The sequence below is a fragment of the Eumetopias jubatus genome, unplaced genomic scaffold, assembly GCF_037043125.1.
Source record: "Eumetopias jubatus isolate StellerSeaLion01/CBP00866 unplaced genomic scaffold, mEumJub1_p1.0 scaffold_86, whole genome shotgun sequence".
Taxonomy (NCBI): domain Eukaryota; kingdom Metazoa; phylum Chordata; class Mammalia; order Carnivora; family Otariidae; genus Eumetopias; species Eumetopias jubatus.
In genome coordinates, this window is record NW_028274892.1 from 235,657 (window position 1) to 257,142 (window position 21,486).

Here is a 21,486-nt window from a genome sequence, read left to right on the forward strand (position 1 = left end):
GTAGCATGATGTATTTTAAAACATGACCTAAAATATTTCTATTTTATTATTTAGGATACGACCTATATCCTAAATATGCTAAATGACCCATATCCTAAATTGCAGTAGGAGGTATTCCAATTTATGGAAAGCATAAATTTCTTAGTTAAAGCTTTTCCAAAAGCTTAGGAGAAATATCAGTAACTTCTATGGTTTATTCTATCCTTCCTATTTTCTTCATGTGATGGAATCACTAAAACCAGAAACTGGAATCCCAGCTCCCTCAGGTGCACAACGACCCCAAGGTGACTCTGGCACAGCAGGAGCACCAGGTCTTACTTTGTATCTGTCGACTTCTGACTGCAACTTCACTGTCATGGCCGAATGTCCCTCCACTTTCCGTAACCTGTCGTGCCAAGTCATCAAGAACTCCTCCAACAGATACGTCTTAGTCCTGGAAAACATCAGGACACCTTAAAATGCACATCCCCCAACACACCACCAAGTTATAAGAATCTAAACAGCGCTTATGAGCCACACTGAAACGTGATCCAGTCTTCGCTGGCCATTTCCTGAAGCCCCTGCTGGAACTCTTCATAAAGCGCCCAAATCTGCGCAGAGCTCTCAATGTCCTTGGAGATGCTACACGCCAAGGAGAAGCTGGGCTCTTCTAGTCCAAAATGACGGCAATCATCACTATAGAAAGAAAGAGTGAAATATCATTAGATTCTTAAAAAACTGTTACATCTCACTATTACTGAACTGCGTTCCCTGTGTGTGCATGCATGTGCGCACACCTGCATATCTGACAGTGAGCCAGACAGTGGGGGACTGCGTGAGAATTTTACTGTAACTTTTAAGTATAACCTCTTTTAAATTCATAAATGTGCGTTTTTCTAAAGGAGTCAAAGTGGAGCTGGTAACACATATTATGTACATCATATACATCATAAAAATAGAAATATTCAGAATTATTTATATTCACGGATTAACTGAGAAGAGATTAATATTAATATCCAAGAGTTAAATTCTGGAATATAAGATACCCTTTTAGATAAAAGGTATAATGCCATTTAGTAAGTGTGGTACTGAATCCTCCACTCCCCCATGAAGACAACTATCTTATGGATGCATTTGCGTAAAAAGAGACCAAACCTAAAACCACATTTAAACTTAATACCTTGTGGGTGCCTGGGTGGCTCAGTCGGTTAAGTGTCTGCCTTCAGCTCAGGTCATGATCCCAGGATCGTGGGATCGAGTCCCGAGTCGGGCTCCCTGCTCAGGGGGGAGTCTGCTTCTCCCCCTCCATCCACCCCCTCAACCCCCACTGCTCCTGTATGCGCTCTCTCTCTCAAATAAATAAAATCTTTAAAATAAAATAAATTTAATACCTTGTATTATTGTAACACAAAACAATTTTTTCTTGAAATTGTCTTATTATTTTGCTAGGTTCATTTTTTTTTCTCAGAGTCTCTGAAAGCAATTTGCCATTAATTTTACATATCCCATCTTTAAATACAACGAAATCACAGAAAGCAAGTAAGTATTCCAACTCCCTAATTTAACTTTTAAGTCAATTTAGTTTTCTGTTCTACTTCTAGGCCTAAATGGAAATTTGCTTTTTTTTTCATCTCCTGACAGAGCCCAGCCACGACTCCTAAGAAAGCAACAGCATGAGCCCTTCTTAGTTCTGTCTTTAAAACTACAGAATTTTATAAAGAAAAACATTAAGATAAACAAATGTAAGAATGTTACTGGCTTAACATATACAAATATAAACCAAAATGACTACTATCAATTTTAAAGAGAAAACATACACCAGCTTTTTCCTTATGACTTCAAGATCATCAAACTCAATTTTTTTTCTCTTTTATTGATTTGGCACTTGTATCAAGAGCATTTTGCTGGCCAGTTTCAATAATATCATCACCAGGCTTTAGTTGGTCCCAACGAGCTTTAAATTTTTCCAGTTCTTGATAATAGATCTGAAGACGTGACTTCACGTTTCCTTTCATTACTTCAATCTATAAGAGTCAAGAGTTTATATAATTCAATTCATTGTAAAATCTCACTTTCCTTTCATATTTTATTTCTAACATTTTCTATTTAGAGGTGAATAAACACCAATACCAATTTTTCAAAATATTGTTTTCAATTATTGATTTCAAGTACAATAAAATTTTGATTTCAAAATGAGACCATAAATATTCAGCAATAGGAGATATACTGCAAGCATCATCATTAAAAAATCATTCATGTTATTAGCAGCTTCCACCACAACTCTCAACAAAGTTGATGCGATAAAAGATTTGACCAATGACTAGAGCTGTCCCACACGAGCATACAGCTGCTTAATTAAGGGGGCGTGTCCCGGTCACCCACCCCAAACAGTAAGTTCAGTCAATGGGACGTAGTATAAGAGCTGTGTATAGCTACCAGGTTGTCCCTTAAAAGACGCCATATGTAGTAGGCAAACAAATTCGCCCATAAGAAAAACTGAAAATAATACGACATACATTCTTTGTATGGCAGGAAGCAAATCAACTATGTGAAATGTTTTACTACATGGAAGTGCTGAGGAGGCCAATTTCATCAGCAATATAAAATTCTTATCTACCTGAACTGCAACGGAATAAAGATAAGCAAGAGATCTTAAGTGAGAAAAAAATCAAGTTTCCATTTTAAGAAAATGACTAACAGGTTCTTACCTGATCTTTAATCATAAGTTGGTGACTTTCCATCATCAACTCAAATTTATCCCACTTAGCTTTCAGATTGCTAATTGTTTCCAAACCTCCACCTGCCACAGTTCGTAAAAGTCTGTTTTTATCTTCAGCTTCTTGGAATAAGGGCAAAATCTAAAGGTTGAAGAAATAACACGTAAAAAACCAATTTTATCAAATTTCTTAAGGTTCATTTATTCTTATTTGTTCCATGACTAGCTTTTTTAAAATCAAGATTTCTGCTTTGAAATGGTTTGTTAAATTCCTGGATATGAAGCTCCTAATACTAACTTATTATTATACGCAAACCCAGCTAAGGCCGTCTAACATGAGGGTAAAAAAGGATCATAAAGGTGCTCTACCGACACCGTGAATCAATAAGGACAATGCTACGGTGCTATTCAAGGCAGAGTTCTCACTATAGCAGTTCTACTCATAAGAAAATACTAAAAGGGCTTCTAAAAGAACTAAGATTAGGGATTATCTAAAAGCAGAAATAAACTACATTATTCTACTCAACAGAGAGGAAAAGTCATGAAGATCCTTAAGAAAAAGACAACTGAAAACATGGAATCGAGCCATTCTGCACTAGGACACTCGGTAGAAGAGAAAGAAGAAAGTAAGGCTCTAATTTCCCACATGTGAACAGGACTTAGATGAGCCTGAAAAGACAGGATGACAGTCTCCTAGTCAGCCTGCCCCCACTCCTCCTCCAACCAATCCGCACGGCAACAGAGAGACATAAAACACAATTCTGTAACATCCTGCTGCTTAGAGCCCAGCAAAGACTGCCCAGCATCAACAGGATCAACCCTGAAGTCCTGACGTGGCTCATGTGCCAGAGATCTTGTCTAGCTCTTCCTGCCTCATGTGGTGCCCTAGCATGTGACATCCACATCTTTTCTCCTCGTTTCTGTGTCTTCCCTCCCACTTCACTCTCAGTTCTCCTCTGTACTTCCTCTTACACTTCAACTCTAAATTTTGGGATGTTCTACCCTGCTCCCACAGCCTCCTTTGTCTGCTATCAACCCATGGTCTAGTCCATCCCATGGCTTCACACTTCATGCATATAAAGATGGCGTTCAAGTTTTCATCTCTAGTCTTTATTCTACGTTCCCTATTCCTCATTCAACTTCCATCTCATATCTCAATCCCCACCATCTCCAAAATCCCAACATCTTCCTCTTCCAGTCATTCCCATTCATAGTAAATGATACCAGTAGCTTCCCAGCTGCTCAAGCCAAACTTCTAGGAAACACACTCATTCCTCTTTCTCTAACGCCCCTCTGTGTTACACCGTGAAAGTATATTATTTCACTTACCTCTGAACTATCTTTATAATTTCAAGTCTATCACACAGGAGGGACACATAAAAGTTTCCTGACTTGAATTATTTCTCTTCCTTCTTCTAAACAGTTAAAATCATCCATAATATAACCACTCTATATGTGTGTGTGTATGTGTACTGTGTGTGGGGGGAGGGGGTGTGTAGTCCTAAATTCAGCTCTAACCTCACACTTCAGCATCCTAAAGTTACAACCCTGGAAGTAACAGCATGAATTATTTAAGTAAAGTCTTACTCTAACACGGTACATCATAAAACAGACTGTAAGTACTCCTGAAGACAGTAATAAATAGGACTGTTACTGTCTCACTGCACCAACGTAACACCAAGAGTCCAATCATGAGCTGACCAACTGGACCAGATAATACATACTCTCTTACAATACTGAAATCATATGATATTTCTCTTTTTTTTAAAGATTTTATTTATTTATTTGAGAGAGAGAGAATGAGAGATAGAGAGCACGAGAGGGAAGAGGGTCAGAGGGAGAAGCAGACTCCCCGCTGAGCAGGGAGCCCGATGTGGGGCTCGAGCCCGGGACTCCAGGATCATGACCTGAGCAGAAGGCAGTCGCTTAACCAACTGAGCCACCCAGGTGCCCTGATATTTCTAAATAGTCACATAATATTACCTAACTGAAACATCTCAACAATGAATCATGGAACACTACATCAAAAACTAATGATGTAATGTATGGTGACTAACATAACATAATAAAATAAAATTTAAAAAAAGAAACATCTTCAGTACAGTACAAATAAATTGATAACTTTACTTTGCAATCCTCACCTCTGGTTTCCGTTCTTGTAGCTTACTATATTGTAAATTTGCATCGCCTATCTCCTCCACAGACTGGAGAATAACTGTTAAAACTTCCATAGCCTCAGTAACAAATGTATCAATTTCATGTAGGTGAGCTGAATTAAGTGATATTGAAACAGAGTGTTATTATCACCAAAAAGATTCCATTGCATCATTTTAAAAATAAGGAGTGTTAGAAGTCATCACTACATAGCATACATTAAATCTTAAATTTTTATTTGCTCATACAACGAAATTTTAAAATACAGAATAAGCAAAGAAATTTCTCGTCATGGAAGTTTAGCTGTTTCACATTATGCCTCAAAATTTTGAGGAAGTTAAAATGTACTCATTATTAGTAAATTTTGCTCAAAATTGGTAACTTTTCCAGTCTTTTAGATAATATGTTAACACATCTCAGTTTGATGGAAAAAGAAACAATGTGGAATTTTGGAAAACAGTAGTAATTTGAAAGAAGGAATACGTTCTAGCAGAATTACCTACCTTTCTCAGTAACATATACAACAAACTGATACTTGCTCATATGGTAAATAGTAAAAATGCCTTCCATTTTTAGACCTCTTAAGAGTTGGATATGGACTTTCCTACTTTACTAAAATTATCATTTTAAGAACACTTCATTTCATAATACTTTCTAGGTTGGTTGATTTTAATCATCACTGGGATTTACATTTCTAATTATCAAAGTGTATGCCTTTATGTATAAAATTAAATTAAAATAAAAATTAAAGAGTATCTTTACCCTGGATGGACTTCTTCAAAGAAAGAACAAGCGTATCAAATAGCTTCTGGATGAGATCATCAATCACAGTCTTCACAGGGTTACAATTAATATTTAAACAATCTACCTTGACCGCACTGAAAAAGGCCAATGGACATACTTTGACATGAAAAAGACTTATTAGAGGAAAAGAGTCTTGTAACGATTTTAGCACACATTTCAAAATGTAAATCAGAAAGTATTACTGTGATCTTTAAGAACATTTAGACTTCATTTAGTAAAAATGCTTTCCACGTACTATTACGAAGTTTTCATTAAACAATGATTTTGTTATAATACTACAGTTTTTTAGAGTCTCACATGAATATATTTAAATATTTACAAGCCCTTTACTTGTCACAGTGTGCAATGTACTTATCTGAATATAACATGAATTCACTATTCTGCAGTCATATACAAACAATAATGATAAGGGAAAGAAAACAAAGACAGGGGAATATAGATTATTAAGGCACTAAGATAATAAAACAGTAAGATATCACTTTATACCGATCAAATTAACAAAAATGTAATGAATTGTTAATTCATATCTTCAATTGTGTGGGGAAACAGAACTCTCAGAACCGCTGGTCAGAGTATAAAACCATGAACTTTTGTGAGAAGCAATTTAGCCATATATCAAGTAATTTTAAAACAGGCATATTCTTTGTCTTATTAACTTCACCTTTAGAATTTATCCTAAGGAAATTTCCAGAGCATATTCCAAGATTTATATACAAGTATCTTCTTCAGAGCATCAATTATAATAGTGAAAAATTAGAAACAAGTTAAATACAAAAATGGCTAAATAAATTATTATATATCCATACAATTAAAAATCAAGTTTTTTGAGGACTAGGTAATAACAAGACAAAATACTAAAGATTAAATAACAAGATACAGTAAAACCCAAATTTTTATGTACTAATATATCTAAAACATCAAGTATTCAGAGCAATTTCTATATTTTAAAAAATTTATAAAGCAAATGTACTGTTTTAATGATTGGAAAAAAGGCATTCATTTTTTTAAGAACACTAACTGTTTGCACGGTATCCTTCATGCAAATTGTAATGTTCTAAGTAAAGAGAAGTTGAACCAGACTTGTTCATCTGAGGAAATTTCATATTTATCTTAAACTACGCAAAGTTAAGAGAGGGCTGGAAATTATGTCACAGAGATTACTTAGAAAGCTACTCATTCTTTTTGAAGCACAGAGCCAGGTGACATTTTAGACAGCAAATTACATGAGCTAAATACTCACTTCTATTATAAAAACATAATTTTCCCTTAAAGCTTTATTTATTCTCTGTCACCCACTAACTGCAAAAGTTTAAACTCCAGGTCTTCACCAGCAAAACAGAAGAGCCAATTTGCTTAATACATGAAATTTTATATAATTATTGAAACTGTGACACATAAAATGTCAAGATTTCTAATACCTGATAAGAAGAGATGGTTTTAGTAAACCTGAGAAATTAATTATACCATAGTTTGCTAATGAATTAACATAAAGTGGTCTAAGTGCAGCAGAATTGTACCCATGGACTACAGAATCCTGTGGACAGACTGAATTTACCTTTCACTCAAAAATATTGGTAACATGAAAATGAGGGTCCCTTCAGCCGTAGATAGGATGGCATGGCCCTAGACAGCCTAGCCCAAAACCATATCCTTCCTATTGCATCCAAAATACAACATGAAAATATCACTTTTCTAATCTCATAGCATATTTCTAAGAAGTCCCCATGAATTACTATCTGTGTGTGTGTAAATGCGTATTTGAGCTTACATGAACTCATGTTAATTTATTAGCAAGAAATAGCAAACTGGAAAAAAGGAATGAAGGACAGGCATTCTTTTTGTTTTATTTAGCTTTGGCGGGCAAACTAGGAAAGCTGTCTACACTGAAGAACAGACAAATTGTACTGACAACAGCAGAGGTCTGTGAGCAGGCAAACAGAATGAGCAAGCCTGGATTCAGAGAGTACCCGACAGAGAAGAGAAACCTCAAACACAAACATTACAAACCCATATTAATGGCATAGCATTATCTAAATCATCTCAGCTCAAACTCACAAGTCATTAATCCCTTCTCCATTCCTCATCCCTCATCTTCCCCAAAGATAAGACCTCATAATACCTCAAGGTATTTGACAATATTTCATAGTATTTCCTCCTCCCCATTTTGAGTACCAACAACTTAATTCAGTTAATTATTGCGGTCTTCTGGGTGATGACAGACTAACCTCTCTTCCTCCGTGATCTATTTCTTCCACCATACAACTCATAAGTTCCAGATTAACATCCCTAATGTACAGGTACTGACAACAGTTTTGTCTAGAAATCTTCAATAGCTAACCACTCTAATATGAAGGAAATCCAAATTCCCTATCTTAGAATGGAAAACTCTCCCAAATCTGTTCCCTAATTACCCCTTTTCAGGAACATCCCCTCTAGTTCCTAATAAAACATTTATTCATCAAATTCTCAATTAACCAAATTCTTATTTTCAGCATATAAATCCCTCTCCTGGAAATCTCTGCTTGAACCTTCAATTCTCATTTCTAGCTGTCAAAATTCTAGTTCAAGGGGCGCCTGGGTGGCTCAGTCAGTGAGCGTCTGCCTTCGGCTCAGGTCATGAGCCCAGGGTCCTGGGATTGGGCCCCGCATGGGGCTCCCTGCTCTGCGGGAAGCCTGCTTCTCCCTCTCCCACTCCCCCTGCTGGTGTTCCCTCTCTCACTGTGTCTCTCTCTGTCAAATAAATAAATAAAATCTTAAAAAAAAAATAAAAAAATAAAATGGATTGAACAGACTATCCCACCTGGTACTAATAATAACAATTAATAGTAACTAACATGATGGGAGAGCTAACTTCTTGAGCAGCTGGGTAGGACATGCCCCGCAGTGGGCCTCCTGCACAGTTAAGGGCAACACCCAGATGCAGCACCGTGTTGGGGGACTGCCAGGGCATATACCGAAAGGAAGCAGAGCAACACAAAACCGGAGTCAGATGTGTGAGCCACGTGCCAAGTCTGTGTACAAGCCTCTCCCCCAGTCTACTCTATCCAGCTAGGTCCCAGCCAGCAGAACCTCTAGAGAAAACTTTCTTTAGTCTCAGCAACGTCCAACTCTGATGATACTCAAGTGCCATAGCTGAGCTTTAAAAGAGGTAAGAAGGTGACCGGACTTCGACACCACCAAGGGAGGAGTACCCTTCCCGTCTCGTGGCGGAAACTGCTACGGTACATAAATACGACTCTAACTTCCAATACCTTGGAAGTCGCTCTACTTCTTTCCCTTTTATTTTCAGTGCTTTAAAATTTCTCTCCCAATCATGGACAGTAGAAAGATGCTTTTCCACTAGAGCTTCCATATCAACTTGCCCAATTACGATCCATTCCTATTTAAAGAATGAAAAACATTACTAGTAAAGAAACAGTACTAATGTATTAACATTTAAAAGCTTAGGGTCCAACTATTAACACTGTTAAAAACGGACAAATGTAAGGTATTCATGTAAATTTTAACTTAAGTATGCAAATAAAGCCATTACTGCAGAGCCTAAAGAATGAACAGAGGAAAAAAACTATTTAATATAAAAAAGTACTGTCATCATAAAACTTTTCTTAAGAGATCGCAAAAACCGTTTTTTTAAGATTCTCTTCTCAAATCTGACTCAGTTTGGCAAAGGCAACACTCCAAATCTGAAAGTATCCAGATCCAGTCAATTCTAGAAACCTAAACTATAGAAGAAGCATCACAAAGGCAGTTAAGAAACTGGCTGAATTCTCAGTCATCGATCTCCGGAGCAACACAAACGGTGAATGACCAAGGAATGCAGCTGGGGAGTATCTCTGGAGGGCTGGTAGGATTCACTCAAACAAAAGTCAAAAGTTACATCATCTTAATGACGTTGCCTCACTCCAAGCTTTGCTCCCCAACCAAAGAAAAGGATATATTTTCCTAAGAGGAATTAAAATTGACATGACAGAATCCTGTCCCATTCCATGTTGATGCAACAACTAGTTTCTCAATTTTCAAATAGTCAAAGACAAAAAAAATCTTAGTATAACTTTTTTCTCATCTATGGTATAAATGTAGGTTGTGTAAGAATCCTCAACTCTTGACTCTCTGCCTTGCCATTTTTATATTATGACACACAAGATAAGCTGTAGATTGCACACTTAGTACTAATTCAACCAACCAGATGAAATGTTATAACAGAAAACTACATGTTCCATACCTTATGTTGCTGTAAAACAGCTGATAATCTCCTAAATAGATCTTCAGCTTTGCTGAAAATAGTCAAAAATCCACTTGCATTTCTATCAATCATAACAGAAAAAATAGACTCATCGCCGGCCTCACCCACTCCCTTAAACTGATTGGGAATGCCGATGAACCTCTTCATTTCTCTGTAATATTTAGCCCGGATTTCTTCAAAAGGAGGCCTGAACTGTAACCATCCCTGTCTAAAAACAAGTAAATAACTTTAAAGTAGAGGTATCAGAAAACCGCAGACTGTGAATGAACCCAGGCCTCCCCTCTTACTTGTAGGTCAGGTCCACGCTGATCTCCGGCAGGTTCTCACTGAGGGCCTCCAGGCCCATCTGGTACTGATGCTCCAGGGCTTTGTACAGCTGGTGGTTCCAGTGCTGCTTCCATGCACACATGTCACTCGCCTGGAACCCCTGACACGGGTTAGTCACAGCTTTTACTTAAAAAACAGGTAGTAGAAGGCGGTTTCCATTTAAAGTTTATATCACAAAATAAAATTATAAGCAAAAACCAAAACCAAACCCCTCATTCTCAACGTCTTCCAGCACGCAACTCCGTGGCTGCTACGTGTGGCGGAGCAGCTCGCGGATCAGACACGGACGTCTCCAGGCTCCTCGACACTACACTAAAGCTCGGCAAAACTTGAAACATCGAATTAATGCCAAATGGATTTTACATGTGGACTGTATTTTATGATGCTAAAAAAAAATACAGTAACAGAAGCTGGTTTATTTTATGAACTTGGTCCTCTTTCTAAAATTCCCATCAAGTACAGCTCCTCTTCCCTTTCCACTCCCTAAATACTCCATTGCACATTTTTAAGAAAATGATAAATTTAAAATATAAGGATGCTCAGGACAGTTTATACACTCTTTTGCATCCATATAACCATAAATAACTTGATCCTAATACTTTTTGTTTTTTCTTCAAGATCTGAGGAACTGAGAAATGCATGTACTTGTGCGGGACACCAAACTCATACTCAGCTAAGATCCCAGTACCACCGACCATGCAGCAGGCCCTGTGCTAACCACTCTCATATACATCATCTCCTATCAAGATGTGCACAGAACTGAAATTTTACCCAAAAAAAGGGAAAACATACTGAAAGAGCTATTTCAATTATCAGGCTTCTGCCTAAACTCAGCTTTGTGTTCTATGGATGTCACGATCACCTAAAAGCAAACTAAGGAATGATAAAATTTAAGCACCAAGTCAGAGAAAATACAGAGTCTGCACGGAGAAATTTGACATTTCATAAGACACATGGAAACTCCTTTTTTATTTATTGCCAGTTTGTGGTCTTTGCATGTAATTCAGCAGAATTCTAAATTAGGAATTCATTAAAGATTTTTCATCAATTTACAGATTCACATTCTGAAAAGGTGATATTCGAAGTGTAGACACCAAGTAAAGCATACTTCACCTGAGCTTCTACACTGGCTAAGCCAGTTCTGAATTCTTGTAATCCATCTTTCCAACGCTGTTGCTGCCGAAGCAGATCTATATTCATAAGAACTACCACCTGTTAAAAATTAAAGCATAATAGTCTCAAATTATCCCTGGAAAAACAGTAACTTTTCAGTGGAAAAACCTGACAGACAGCACCTTAACCAAGTGATCAAATTAACTCAACCTATAATAAGACACACGAAGACCTGACTGACGCCCCCACAAAGACAAAACAGCAACACCATTGGATTTCTGTCAAAACTGCATCACCCCAATCTGATGAGAAAACATGGAGAGGCAGTCCATAAACAACTACCAATATCCAGGTCATGAAACAAAGGAAAGCCTGAGGAGGAGGGGCCTGCAGAGCGTCCGGGACTCAATGCAAGGTAGGATCCTGAAAAGGACATGGGCGAGGAAGCTGGAAAATTCAAACCCGTCTTCCCCAGTTTTGATAAACGCACTATGGTGATACAAGTTGCTAACAACAGAGGAAGTCGAATGGTAAGTGTGAACTTTATACTATTTCTGCAACTTTAAGTCTGTTAGGTAATTAGACTTCCAAATAAAAAGTATTTAAGATCATATCCCAATTGTCACTTAAATAATACTAGTCATAGCCTATCCAACACTATAAAACATACCTTCTCACAAAACGTAGTGTGCCATTTTCTCAGTTTTCTATTTTCAGTGGCAAGTCGCTGAGCAGCATTTTGGAGTTTTTGGATGTAGCCTTCTAATTCTTTAGGATTATCCCAAGTAATCTGTGACTTTCCCCCACTTCCTGCTTTTGAATTCTAAAGTACAACAAACATCATTTAGCATTTAAATGCATTTCTCTTTTCCTAAAGACTCCACAGACATCTTAAGTCCAGTTATCCCTAACACTGATCTGCAATAAAAAAGCATATAGTAATTTTTCCTTTTTATAAATGGTAAGGCAGTCTAGCAAAATTGAATAGCTCCATCCTTTCCAAGTTCTCCTCTTATAGCGAAACAACCCTAGATGACACTACACACACACACACACAGAAGGAGCCGAGGAAGACAGACAACCTGGAGGCCTGGGGAACTGAGCAAACACAGCCGCACGCTTCTTTACTGTCTCCCAAATATGCAGGACGGGCCAGGGGACAAGCCTCCACCCTGGAGCTACCTCCAGGAATGAACACACACACACACACACACACACACACACACGCGCGCGCGCGCACACACACAGCTCCAGAAGAAGCCTGTTCTCTCTAGCCAGTGGACTAGGAAAACAGTGGCCTAACAAAAGACAACATTTTTAGCAAACCTGCCCTACTCTGGCCAAACATGGATAGAAAAACCACCGCTCTGCAGAGAGCCAACCTTCCATCCATCCCTTGTCCAAAGCAGGCCGTGCTCCAAGTCCCCTGCCAAGGTAACGCTGGTGGGGCTGAAGAGCCAGTGGGGCCTCCCCCCGCCGCCCCCACTCTGCTGCAACAGAGCCGCGAGCTAGCCCCGTGCTTCCTCGCAGCCATATTTACAGGGTTCAGGAAGGAACTGAGGGGCGACAGGGCACTGCGAGCTGCCGGCGAGGCCAGAGGGGACACTGAGCTCCTGCTCCCCTCGTCAGAGGCAGCGCAAGGCCATGCTTCACCATCATTGGCATGGTATCTGCAGGGCCCAGCAGAACACCGAGCACACACACTCATCCAGTCCTCACGCTACAGTTCACTTTTTCAGAGAGAAACAATGTGCTACACAGAAGGGACCCACCAACTCAACCCGCAGTGAATCCCCAGCTAAGACCACACAGCCAGGAACACATGGAACCACATTCTTCAAGTGCTGAAGGACCTGCCAACCATGAATTTTGTACCTGGTAAAACATCCTTCAGGAAAGAGGGGGAATAAAAACATTCTCAGAAAAGGAAAACCAGGAGAATTTGTCTCCAGCAAACCTGCTCTTAAAGCCTGGCCAAAGGCGGTCCTCTCAGAACTTCAAAAAGCAAAGGAAAACACGGGGATGAGGAAAATAAACTGTCCTTCTTCTCATGAATTTCTTAAATCCTATTTGATGACTGAAGCAAAAACTACAACCCCATGTGAGTGTAGAGGATACTACACACTTAGGACAAATACTAAAAACTAGGGCTGGATGCAGGAGACCCTCAATCAATAGCTGAAAAATGAATGAAACTAACAAGGATAATAAATCCAACAGAATCCTCTGTGGAACAGCTGAAAAAGCATTTGCCTAGTAATTACCACACACGACTTCCTGCTGTATTACTAGAGATTATGAAGTTAGTTAAACTAGAGGCCCTGCTCTCCAATCCAGTGAGCGGCCAGGGGATCAGAAAAAACCTCCATGTTCTTTGTCCTTCTTAGTTTCTATCTACTCTTCAGTCTCATTTAACAGATGCTAAATGCAATTATTTACTTCTCACAACTCAATTTCTCATAGAAATATCAACAGATGCTACTTTGAATATACTGATTAGAGAAGAAAAAGTTCTAAAGGTATATAATTAAACATTATCTATTAGGTGAAAAATAAAATCTTACCCCATTTCCAAAAGTACACTTGTAAATACGCCCAGAGAAAAAGTTTAAAGGATATATACCAGACTATTAACAATGGCCATCCCTTGGTGGTACAATTTTAAAACAATTTTTTTCTGTCAGTGTTTTTTTTTTTTTTTTACTTTCCATTATAAAGTCATATTGAGCTTTGGCAATAAAAAACATGTTTTTAATAAAATTTATGAGTTATGTGCCTTGTAGTAAATGTTCAGCCTGAGATCCAGTGTGCGGAACAAAGTCAGCGGAGCAGGTCTGCACGCTCTCCCTCCAAAGGCCTGCTTCCAAGACAGACCCTCAGCTGGCACCTAGGAGCACACCTCCCCGGCCCCGCTCACGTTTACCACCGGCTCACTGCACTGAAACAACATGGTTTACACTGAACACCATGTTGAGATCCCCTCTTGGGAACCTGGGATTTTAGTACATGTTAGGTAGAAGATGCCTCCATGTCTAGTTCCCAGTAAACGCCTGGGCACCGAGTCGCTAATGGTCTTCCCAGGAAGACACCACTTCACACTTATTACAGCTTGTTGCTGGGGGGGGGGGAGTTGGAGGAGGGGTGGTGAAGAATGCCCTGTGTGACTCCACTGGGAGGGACTCTTGAGAGCTTGCGCCTGATTTCCCCAGGACCTCACCCTCATGTACCTTTCCCTGAGCTGACTATGCGCTGCATCCTCTTGCTGGGACAGATAATAAATTAGCTGTGGGGGCAACTATACCCTGAGTCCTATCAGTCCTCCTAGAAAATCACAGAACCTGGGGGTAGTCTTAAGGAAGATCACAACTAGCAATCCACTTTAAATAAAACAAGAAGAAAAGGGTATATTCCTCTTCTAATTTTTTTTTAAATTTTATGTTTAAGACTAAAAATGTAGATTTCAAAAAGCCACCAGTCACATAGTAACAGTTTAAAAACTATTGTAGGTTTTTCTAATGCCGAATGGGTTAGATATACCACACAGACAAAAAAATGAATATCAAATTATAAAATCAGGAGATGATGGAAAAGCACTTAAGACTCTGGTATATAAGGACCTCACACTTCAGTGAATAAGTAAATATAAGAGCACAGCAACTGTATACTATAAATATGAAATCAAACGATCAAACTCAGCACCTACAATGTGAAACACTGTAACCATTCAAATCTACAGTTGGAAAAACGTTACTTGTTAAGAGTGAAGGAAGTCATTGGGAAACAAAACAAAGCCTTAGATCAATGTTAAGTGGAAGGGTATACTAAAAAACCAAAAAAAGGAGCACCTCACATGTAAATTCTAATTCTAACAACACAGAAAGTCCATTTACCTTAATTATCTGTTCAAATGCTAACGCAGACTGTAGCATCATTGGTCTCTGACTTTGAATCATTTGTTGATCAACAGAATTGTAAAAATGTGCCACCTACAAAGTAAAAGTCCAATTAGCAATAATCAATAATAAATAACACTTAATTTTTCATTTGTTTTCATTTTTAATTGAGTGGAAATATTAACTCTTCTCATGCTAAGATTAAAAAAATATTTTTCATCTCTAATATAGCATTATGCATGTATTAATATACGCAGTCAACAATTATGTGTTGAGTTCCTATAATTTGCCAAATCATGTCCCGGGGCTGATTAAACAAAGACCATAAAACCCAGTCCCTGCAATCAAGAAGTTCACAATATCAAGGGAAATACAGAGGAAACCAGTAAAGCATGCTAAAAACTGAACCCTTCATTCTTACAACTCTCCAAACCTGCTCCTTCCTTTCTCAGTACATAACACGTAATTTATTTATTTCTCAGACCAAAACAACTTTGAGTCGTCCTTCACTTTTCTTTCACATCCCACATCAATGGTGTCTACTGACTACACTCTTAAACATGTATTAAACCCAGCCATGTCGCCCGCCTCCATGGGTCCCACACCAGTCCAAGCAGCCTCGTCTCTTGACAAGACCAGTGCCTGTTTCCAGTCATGGCTTCCTACTGTCTTCTCAAAGCATTCAAAGAAGCCAGAATGGTCCTTCCTTAAACAGAAATCATACCATACCTGTGCCCACTCAAAAACTTCCAATGACTCCGCAGTGCATTTGAGAATAAAATCCAAAATCCCAAAACTGTTACCTAAAATCTCCCAATGGCTTCCCAATACAGTCAGGAATAAAATCCAAATCCAAGACCCACGGCCCTCCCCCAGCACCAACATCTCACATCGACTGGCCGTCAGCCACACCACAAACCTTCAGTGCAGGGCAGCCATGCGGGCCTCCCTGCTGCGTCTCTAAGCCACCGAGTCTTGCCTCAGGAACTCGGCATGGCATCTGCTCCCTGCACACACATCTTCCCCCAGACGCCTGTGTGGTTCTGCTGCCACTCTGTCGTTCCTCTTCTCGATGTTATAGCCTTCACCAGGGCCTACCCTGACCACTCTGTATCTTCCCTGTGTTTTCTTTTTCTTCAGAGTACTCACCACTACCTAAAACTACCTCCCTGTGTGTTTGCCACCTCCCAAATTAGAATGACAGCTTCAGGAACAGTGTCTAGCAAGAGAAGGCGCTCAGTGTTACGTGAATTAATCAGTGAATCAAAGAACAGAAGTAGCTACAAGGTACCGTGATGAACAAAAGAGACCACTGTCAACTCTGTCAGAGGAAAAGGAGAAGTTCAGGGAAGTGGATCAAGTGGACACCATGGCGTGAGTCTAAGGAGTTTACAAAGACCGTCTTTTAATCTTTGTATCTTTGTAATCTTTGTAATCTCACAAAATTCTTAGCCCAGAGTATGTGCTTAAAAAATATGTCCTCATGGGGGCGCCTGGGTGTCTCAGTCGGCTTAGCATCCCACTCTTCATTCCAGCTCAAGTCACAGTCTCAGGGTCGTGAGATGGAGCTCCACAGCAGGCTCAGGTGCTGGGTGTGGAGCCTAATTCAGATCCTCCCTCTCCCTCTCCCTCTGCCCCTCCCACCCATCTCTCTCTCGCTCAGGAAAAAAAAAAAATCCTAACTGATTTTATAGAGTCCTCTTCTTTCCACTAGTACATATGAAAATCTGCTTATTTGGTGGAGAACATCCACTGTACTATTTTGCAGCACAACAGTAGTCCAAGAAGAAGCCTAATCAGAAAAACTAGAAGCAAAAGAATACATACCCTTACAGCAATCTGGCCGCACTACAATCTAACCAACTCCTACTTCGCCCTCCCTACGCCAGCTGCATACCTGCTCATCAGTAAAGGTTTACGTAAATAGATTTCCCTGGGGAAAGACAAATACTATATGGTCATTCCTTCACCGTTTGAGTTCCTATTGCATCACACTAAATACAGAGGATACAAAAGTGAGCCTCTCTGCTTTTAAGGATGCAGTCCCTCTATGTGAAATGCTCACCTACCCTCCTCTTTGTGCTCCTGAGACAATATACATATGCCCTTCCAGTCTCACACCAAACAGCATTCCCCTGGAAGGATTTAGCTGATACTCCCTCTACCCTCACCCAGCAAATAACTGAAAATTCCCACCTCTATGCTTTCATAGCACTTACAAAAATCTCTAATAAAATACTCATAATAAATTAAATATTTTACCAATTTTTCAAATATCTGTCACCAGTATATAACTATAATGGAATAAATATGGGCTTTGGGGTCAGATTTGGTATCAAACCCTAGCTACATAACTTATTAGCTGTGTGGCATCAGAAAAGCTATGTTACGAATCTGATCCCCAATTAGATCACTGAAAAATAGGGGGTGGGGGGCTGAATGGAAATAACATAAATAATCTATCTTCCAGAAGCCCTGATATTTAATGAGAACTCAATGTTTACTTTGCTCTCGCTGCTAGACCAGTGGTTCTCAACCATGGCTGATTTGCACCTACGGGGACATTTGGCAACGACTGGAGATACTTCTGATTGTCAGGAGCAGACAGGTGCTACTGGCCAGGGATGCTGCTAAACATCCTACAACGCACAGGACAGTCCCCAGGAAAAACTGGTCCAAAATGTCAACAGTGCCAAGGCGGAGAACCCCGTGCCAGAATATGATAGCAGTATATTCATTTTTATATCCCCACTACGCTGTGCTTGACAGTGCAGGTGCTCAAGGAATCTTTGCTGAAAGAATAAATGAGAGACCGAGATACACAAGACACTGCCCCTGCCTCTAAGATACTATTCCTGCTCACCACGATCTATTAATCAAGTGAAAAGAAAAGATGAAAAAAATCCAATACTCCATAAAGCGTTCAAGAGTGATGTGCACACTGCATACAGAATAGGGAACAATCAACTAAAGAAAGACACACAAGAAATGACTTATGAGTGGGGAATTAAAGGACGACTTTATTATTCTAGTAAGAGGGGACAGAGATCTGTGCATGGAGACACATTCAGAGCGTAGGGAGTGGAAGCCATAGCTGGTTAGGTTCGTCAGAGCATGATTAAGAAGGGCCTTGTGTTCTGCCCTAAGGAGACAGACAATGTGGCCATAATAGTTGGTTCTAAATAGAAAAATGACATGATGGCAAAATGGTAAACAGCCAGACCCGTGAAATGGCGAAAAATAGTGACCAGCCCATCAGCCTGGTAATTCTCTAAGAATCTGCCCCTCGAAGGCAAGCAAAGGACAGAGGGCCCTTTGACTAGAAGGTCCTTGAAGATCCATGCATACAACACGAAAGAAAAAGGAAAAAAGGAGAAATAACAAAATGCTTTTAGAATGAACAATAACAATCATATCACAAATTAATGAATTCCTATATAGATTTGCAAAGCAAATTTTGTAATGTAGTCATTTAGCAAACCTTAATTTCCAAAGACTTGTGCTATTCTGTTAGCCTAAAAAACTCAAATTTAGAAGACGAACCCCTTAAAATATTGTAATGTAATGAACTCAGAACAGTCATATATTCAAAAATATAATGTCATACTTGTTTAAGAATAATTGCTTGCTTGCAGAACTTCTGTGCAATGTTTGCAACTTGCTGTATTTTGGCAGGAATAACAAAGCCAAGTGCAGAGAGCTGACAAACTTCTCTAAGAAGAATCAACAACCGATCTGAATAATGCACTCTTAATGATCCGTCGTTAGGATCCAATTCCATAACTCGACTATTAGCCTCGATACTACAAGATAAAATAACTTTTTAAAATTCATGTTCTCACTCTTTTGACAGACGAAAAACGCAACAGTTTTTACAACTTTTCTGTAAATATAAAATTAACTCAAAGTAAAAAAAATTTTAATTATAGTTTTCAAGCAATCTTATTTTCACATAGTATCACACAATTCAGATCTTGGTAATAAACTGCAATATCCAAAATACACCATCACATTAATATTTCAACCAAGCAGTTTTTGAAATCAGTAAAATCAATCTCTTAGACTTCCACTCAGACTCAAAACTGGCATCATATTCACCATAAAGAGAAAAGGTTTTGGTTCATTTTCCAAAGGGTACCTTAGGTATTTCTTGAGTCAGCCTACTTGGTTATTTAATGTGTTTATCAAAGGATCAATGATAAAGAACATCAAAATGGTAGGAGGAGATATATTCAAATGTTTCATTCCTCTACTTTTGTTTCTCTAAGAGCTGTCCTTCGTGTTTCTTGTAAATGTTACAACAGCAATTTTTAAATCAGGGCACTCGAGTCAGCATGATTGTGAAAATACTGAGCTAAATTAAACAAGAAGTGGGGCGCCTGTGTGGCTCAGTCGTTAGGCGTCTGCCTTCGGCTCAGGTCACGATCCCGGGGTCCTGGGATCGAGCCCCGCATCGGGCTCCCTGCTCCGCGGGAAGCCTGCTTCTCCCTCTCCCTCTCCCCCTGCTTGTGTTCCCTCTCTCGCTGTTTCTCTCTCTGTCAAATAAATAAAATCTTTTTTAAAAAATTAATTAATTAATTAATTAATCAGTCAAGAAGTATTATAGTTTCATGACTTCCCTTTCAGGATCATGTTTACATAATGCTGATTCCTTCAAATCACTTTCACAATTAAGAAAACGTAGGTCTTAGAAAGTAAGCTACTGAAAAGCAAAGAACAAAACTATCCCACCCATCTATCAACACATATAATAAAGCAGAATAAAAAATAGGTACTTCAAAGTGGCTTAGAATAATGATGTAGCCTCAACGTTCCTATAACAGAACAGAGAGCCTGTCAGAAAAAAATTTTTTTAAAGATTTTATTTATTTATTTGAGAGAGAGAATGAGAGAGAGAGAGAGTGCACGAGCGAGCATGAGAGGGGGTTGGGTCAGAGGGAGAAGCAGACTCCCTGCAGAAAATTTTAATGGTGATTTTCTTTGCCTTTATTTGAAACTAATCTTCAAAACTACTTTCTACATACCAGCATATCCTGAAATATATTTTAAAACATGCTGATTCTATGGAACAATAAAGGGTTTTGCCCAGGAAAAAAAAGCAGGAGTCCAAGTATTTCATTGCCAACTGGGAAACACTGGGTTGAACAGCATTCAACAGACTTCTTTAGAGAAGGTCTCAATCCCTTGGCATGCTGTCACAGAGTGGATCTCCACCAGAGCTGCAGTGATAGAAGTGTCAACATTTCCCAAAATTAGCTGACTAAAGAACTCTTCTTTTAGGTCTGGCGTATCTATCATATTTTAGGTTGACAGTAGGAGGGGAAAGAGTTCAATGGCATAAGGTTAGAATCATTACACCCCAGCACCTTTCGGTTCTTCTCTTCTTCCTCCACATCCAAAATGCAAGGTAAGGGAAAAAAAACTATTTATTCAGTTTAAGAAGCTACCCCTTATGGCCTAATTATTCTTTGTAGCAGTATAGGCAAAATAAACAGAATTTCATATTATGGACAAAGCAACAAAAGTTACTTTTTTGAAAAGTAACAAGTTTCTAAAAACTACAACATGACTAGTTTCTGAAAATACAGTAATATACTAAGGAAAGTTTACCTGACCAAAGAAACAATGGTTTTTCCAGATCATCCATTTTAAATGTGCATTAAAATAATTAGGTTAACCAATTAAATTAGGTTCAATATCGCTCAGTAAGTGTTTAGCAAACCCTTACCCTACGGTGGGCACCAAAGTAGTATTTCATGAAGAGATTACTTCCCACCTCAAGGAGCTTAAAATAATGAAATTTTATAGCTTACAGTGTGTGTGTATCCCTGTAAATAATATTAATGTAAAAAGGTAGAAAAACATATATGAATACCAACAGCAACACACCACAGGAGAGGAAAGCCTCATTCTAAAAGGAGAATCTGCAGACCTGACAAACACGCACGAGAAGCAAGGTGGGCAGTCGACTAACTCTATCTTCCAAGTTCCCAACCTTAATGACTTAAAAGTTGATAATAAAAAACTAACCAAAAAAAAAATTTTTTTTAATTTAATTTAATTTACTTATATGACAGGGAGAGACAGCGAGAGAGGGAACACAAGCAGGGGGAGTGGGAGAGAGAGACGCAGGCTCCCCACTGAGCAGGGAGCCCGACACGGGGCTCGATCCCAGGACTCTGGGATCATGACCTGAGCCGAAGGCAGACGCCTAACGACTGAGCCACCCAGGCGGCAGCAAGTTTGGACAAAGGAGA

At 39.0% G+C, this 21,486-nt stretch overlaps 1 protein-coding gene across 1 annotated transcript in view; it reads right to left on the reverse strand.

Annotated features, from left to right (window-relative positions):
* Positions 1-21,486, reverse strand: part of LOC148161715 (cytoplasmic dynein 2 heavy chain 1-like) — a 111,283-nt gene that overhangs the window by 75,603 nt on the left and 14,194 nt on the right. Inside the window, 14 exon segments of the mRNA XM_088020623.1 lie at positions 319-433; positions 520-675; positions 1,797-1,843; positions 1,845-2,003; positions 2,688-2,837; positions 4,837-4,964; positions 5,612-5,727; positions 8,905-9,032; positions 9,876-10,104; positions 10,184-10,323; positions 11,337-11,435; positions 12,007-12,159; positions 15,227-15,322; positions 18,837-19,032. Coding sequence (XP_087876749.1) covers positions 319-433; positions 520-675; positions 1,797-1,843; positions 1,845-2,003; positions 2,688-2,837; positions 4,837-4,964; positions 5,612-5,727; positions 8,905-9,032; positions 9,876-10,104; positions 10,184-10,323; positions 11,337-11,435; positions 12,007-12,159; positions 15,227-15,322; positions 18,837-19,032 — 1,912 coding nt within the window.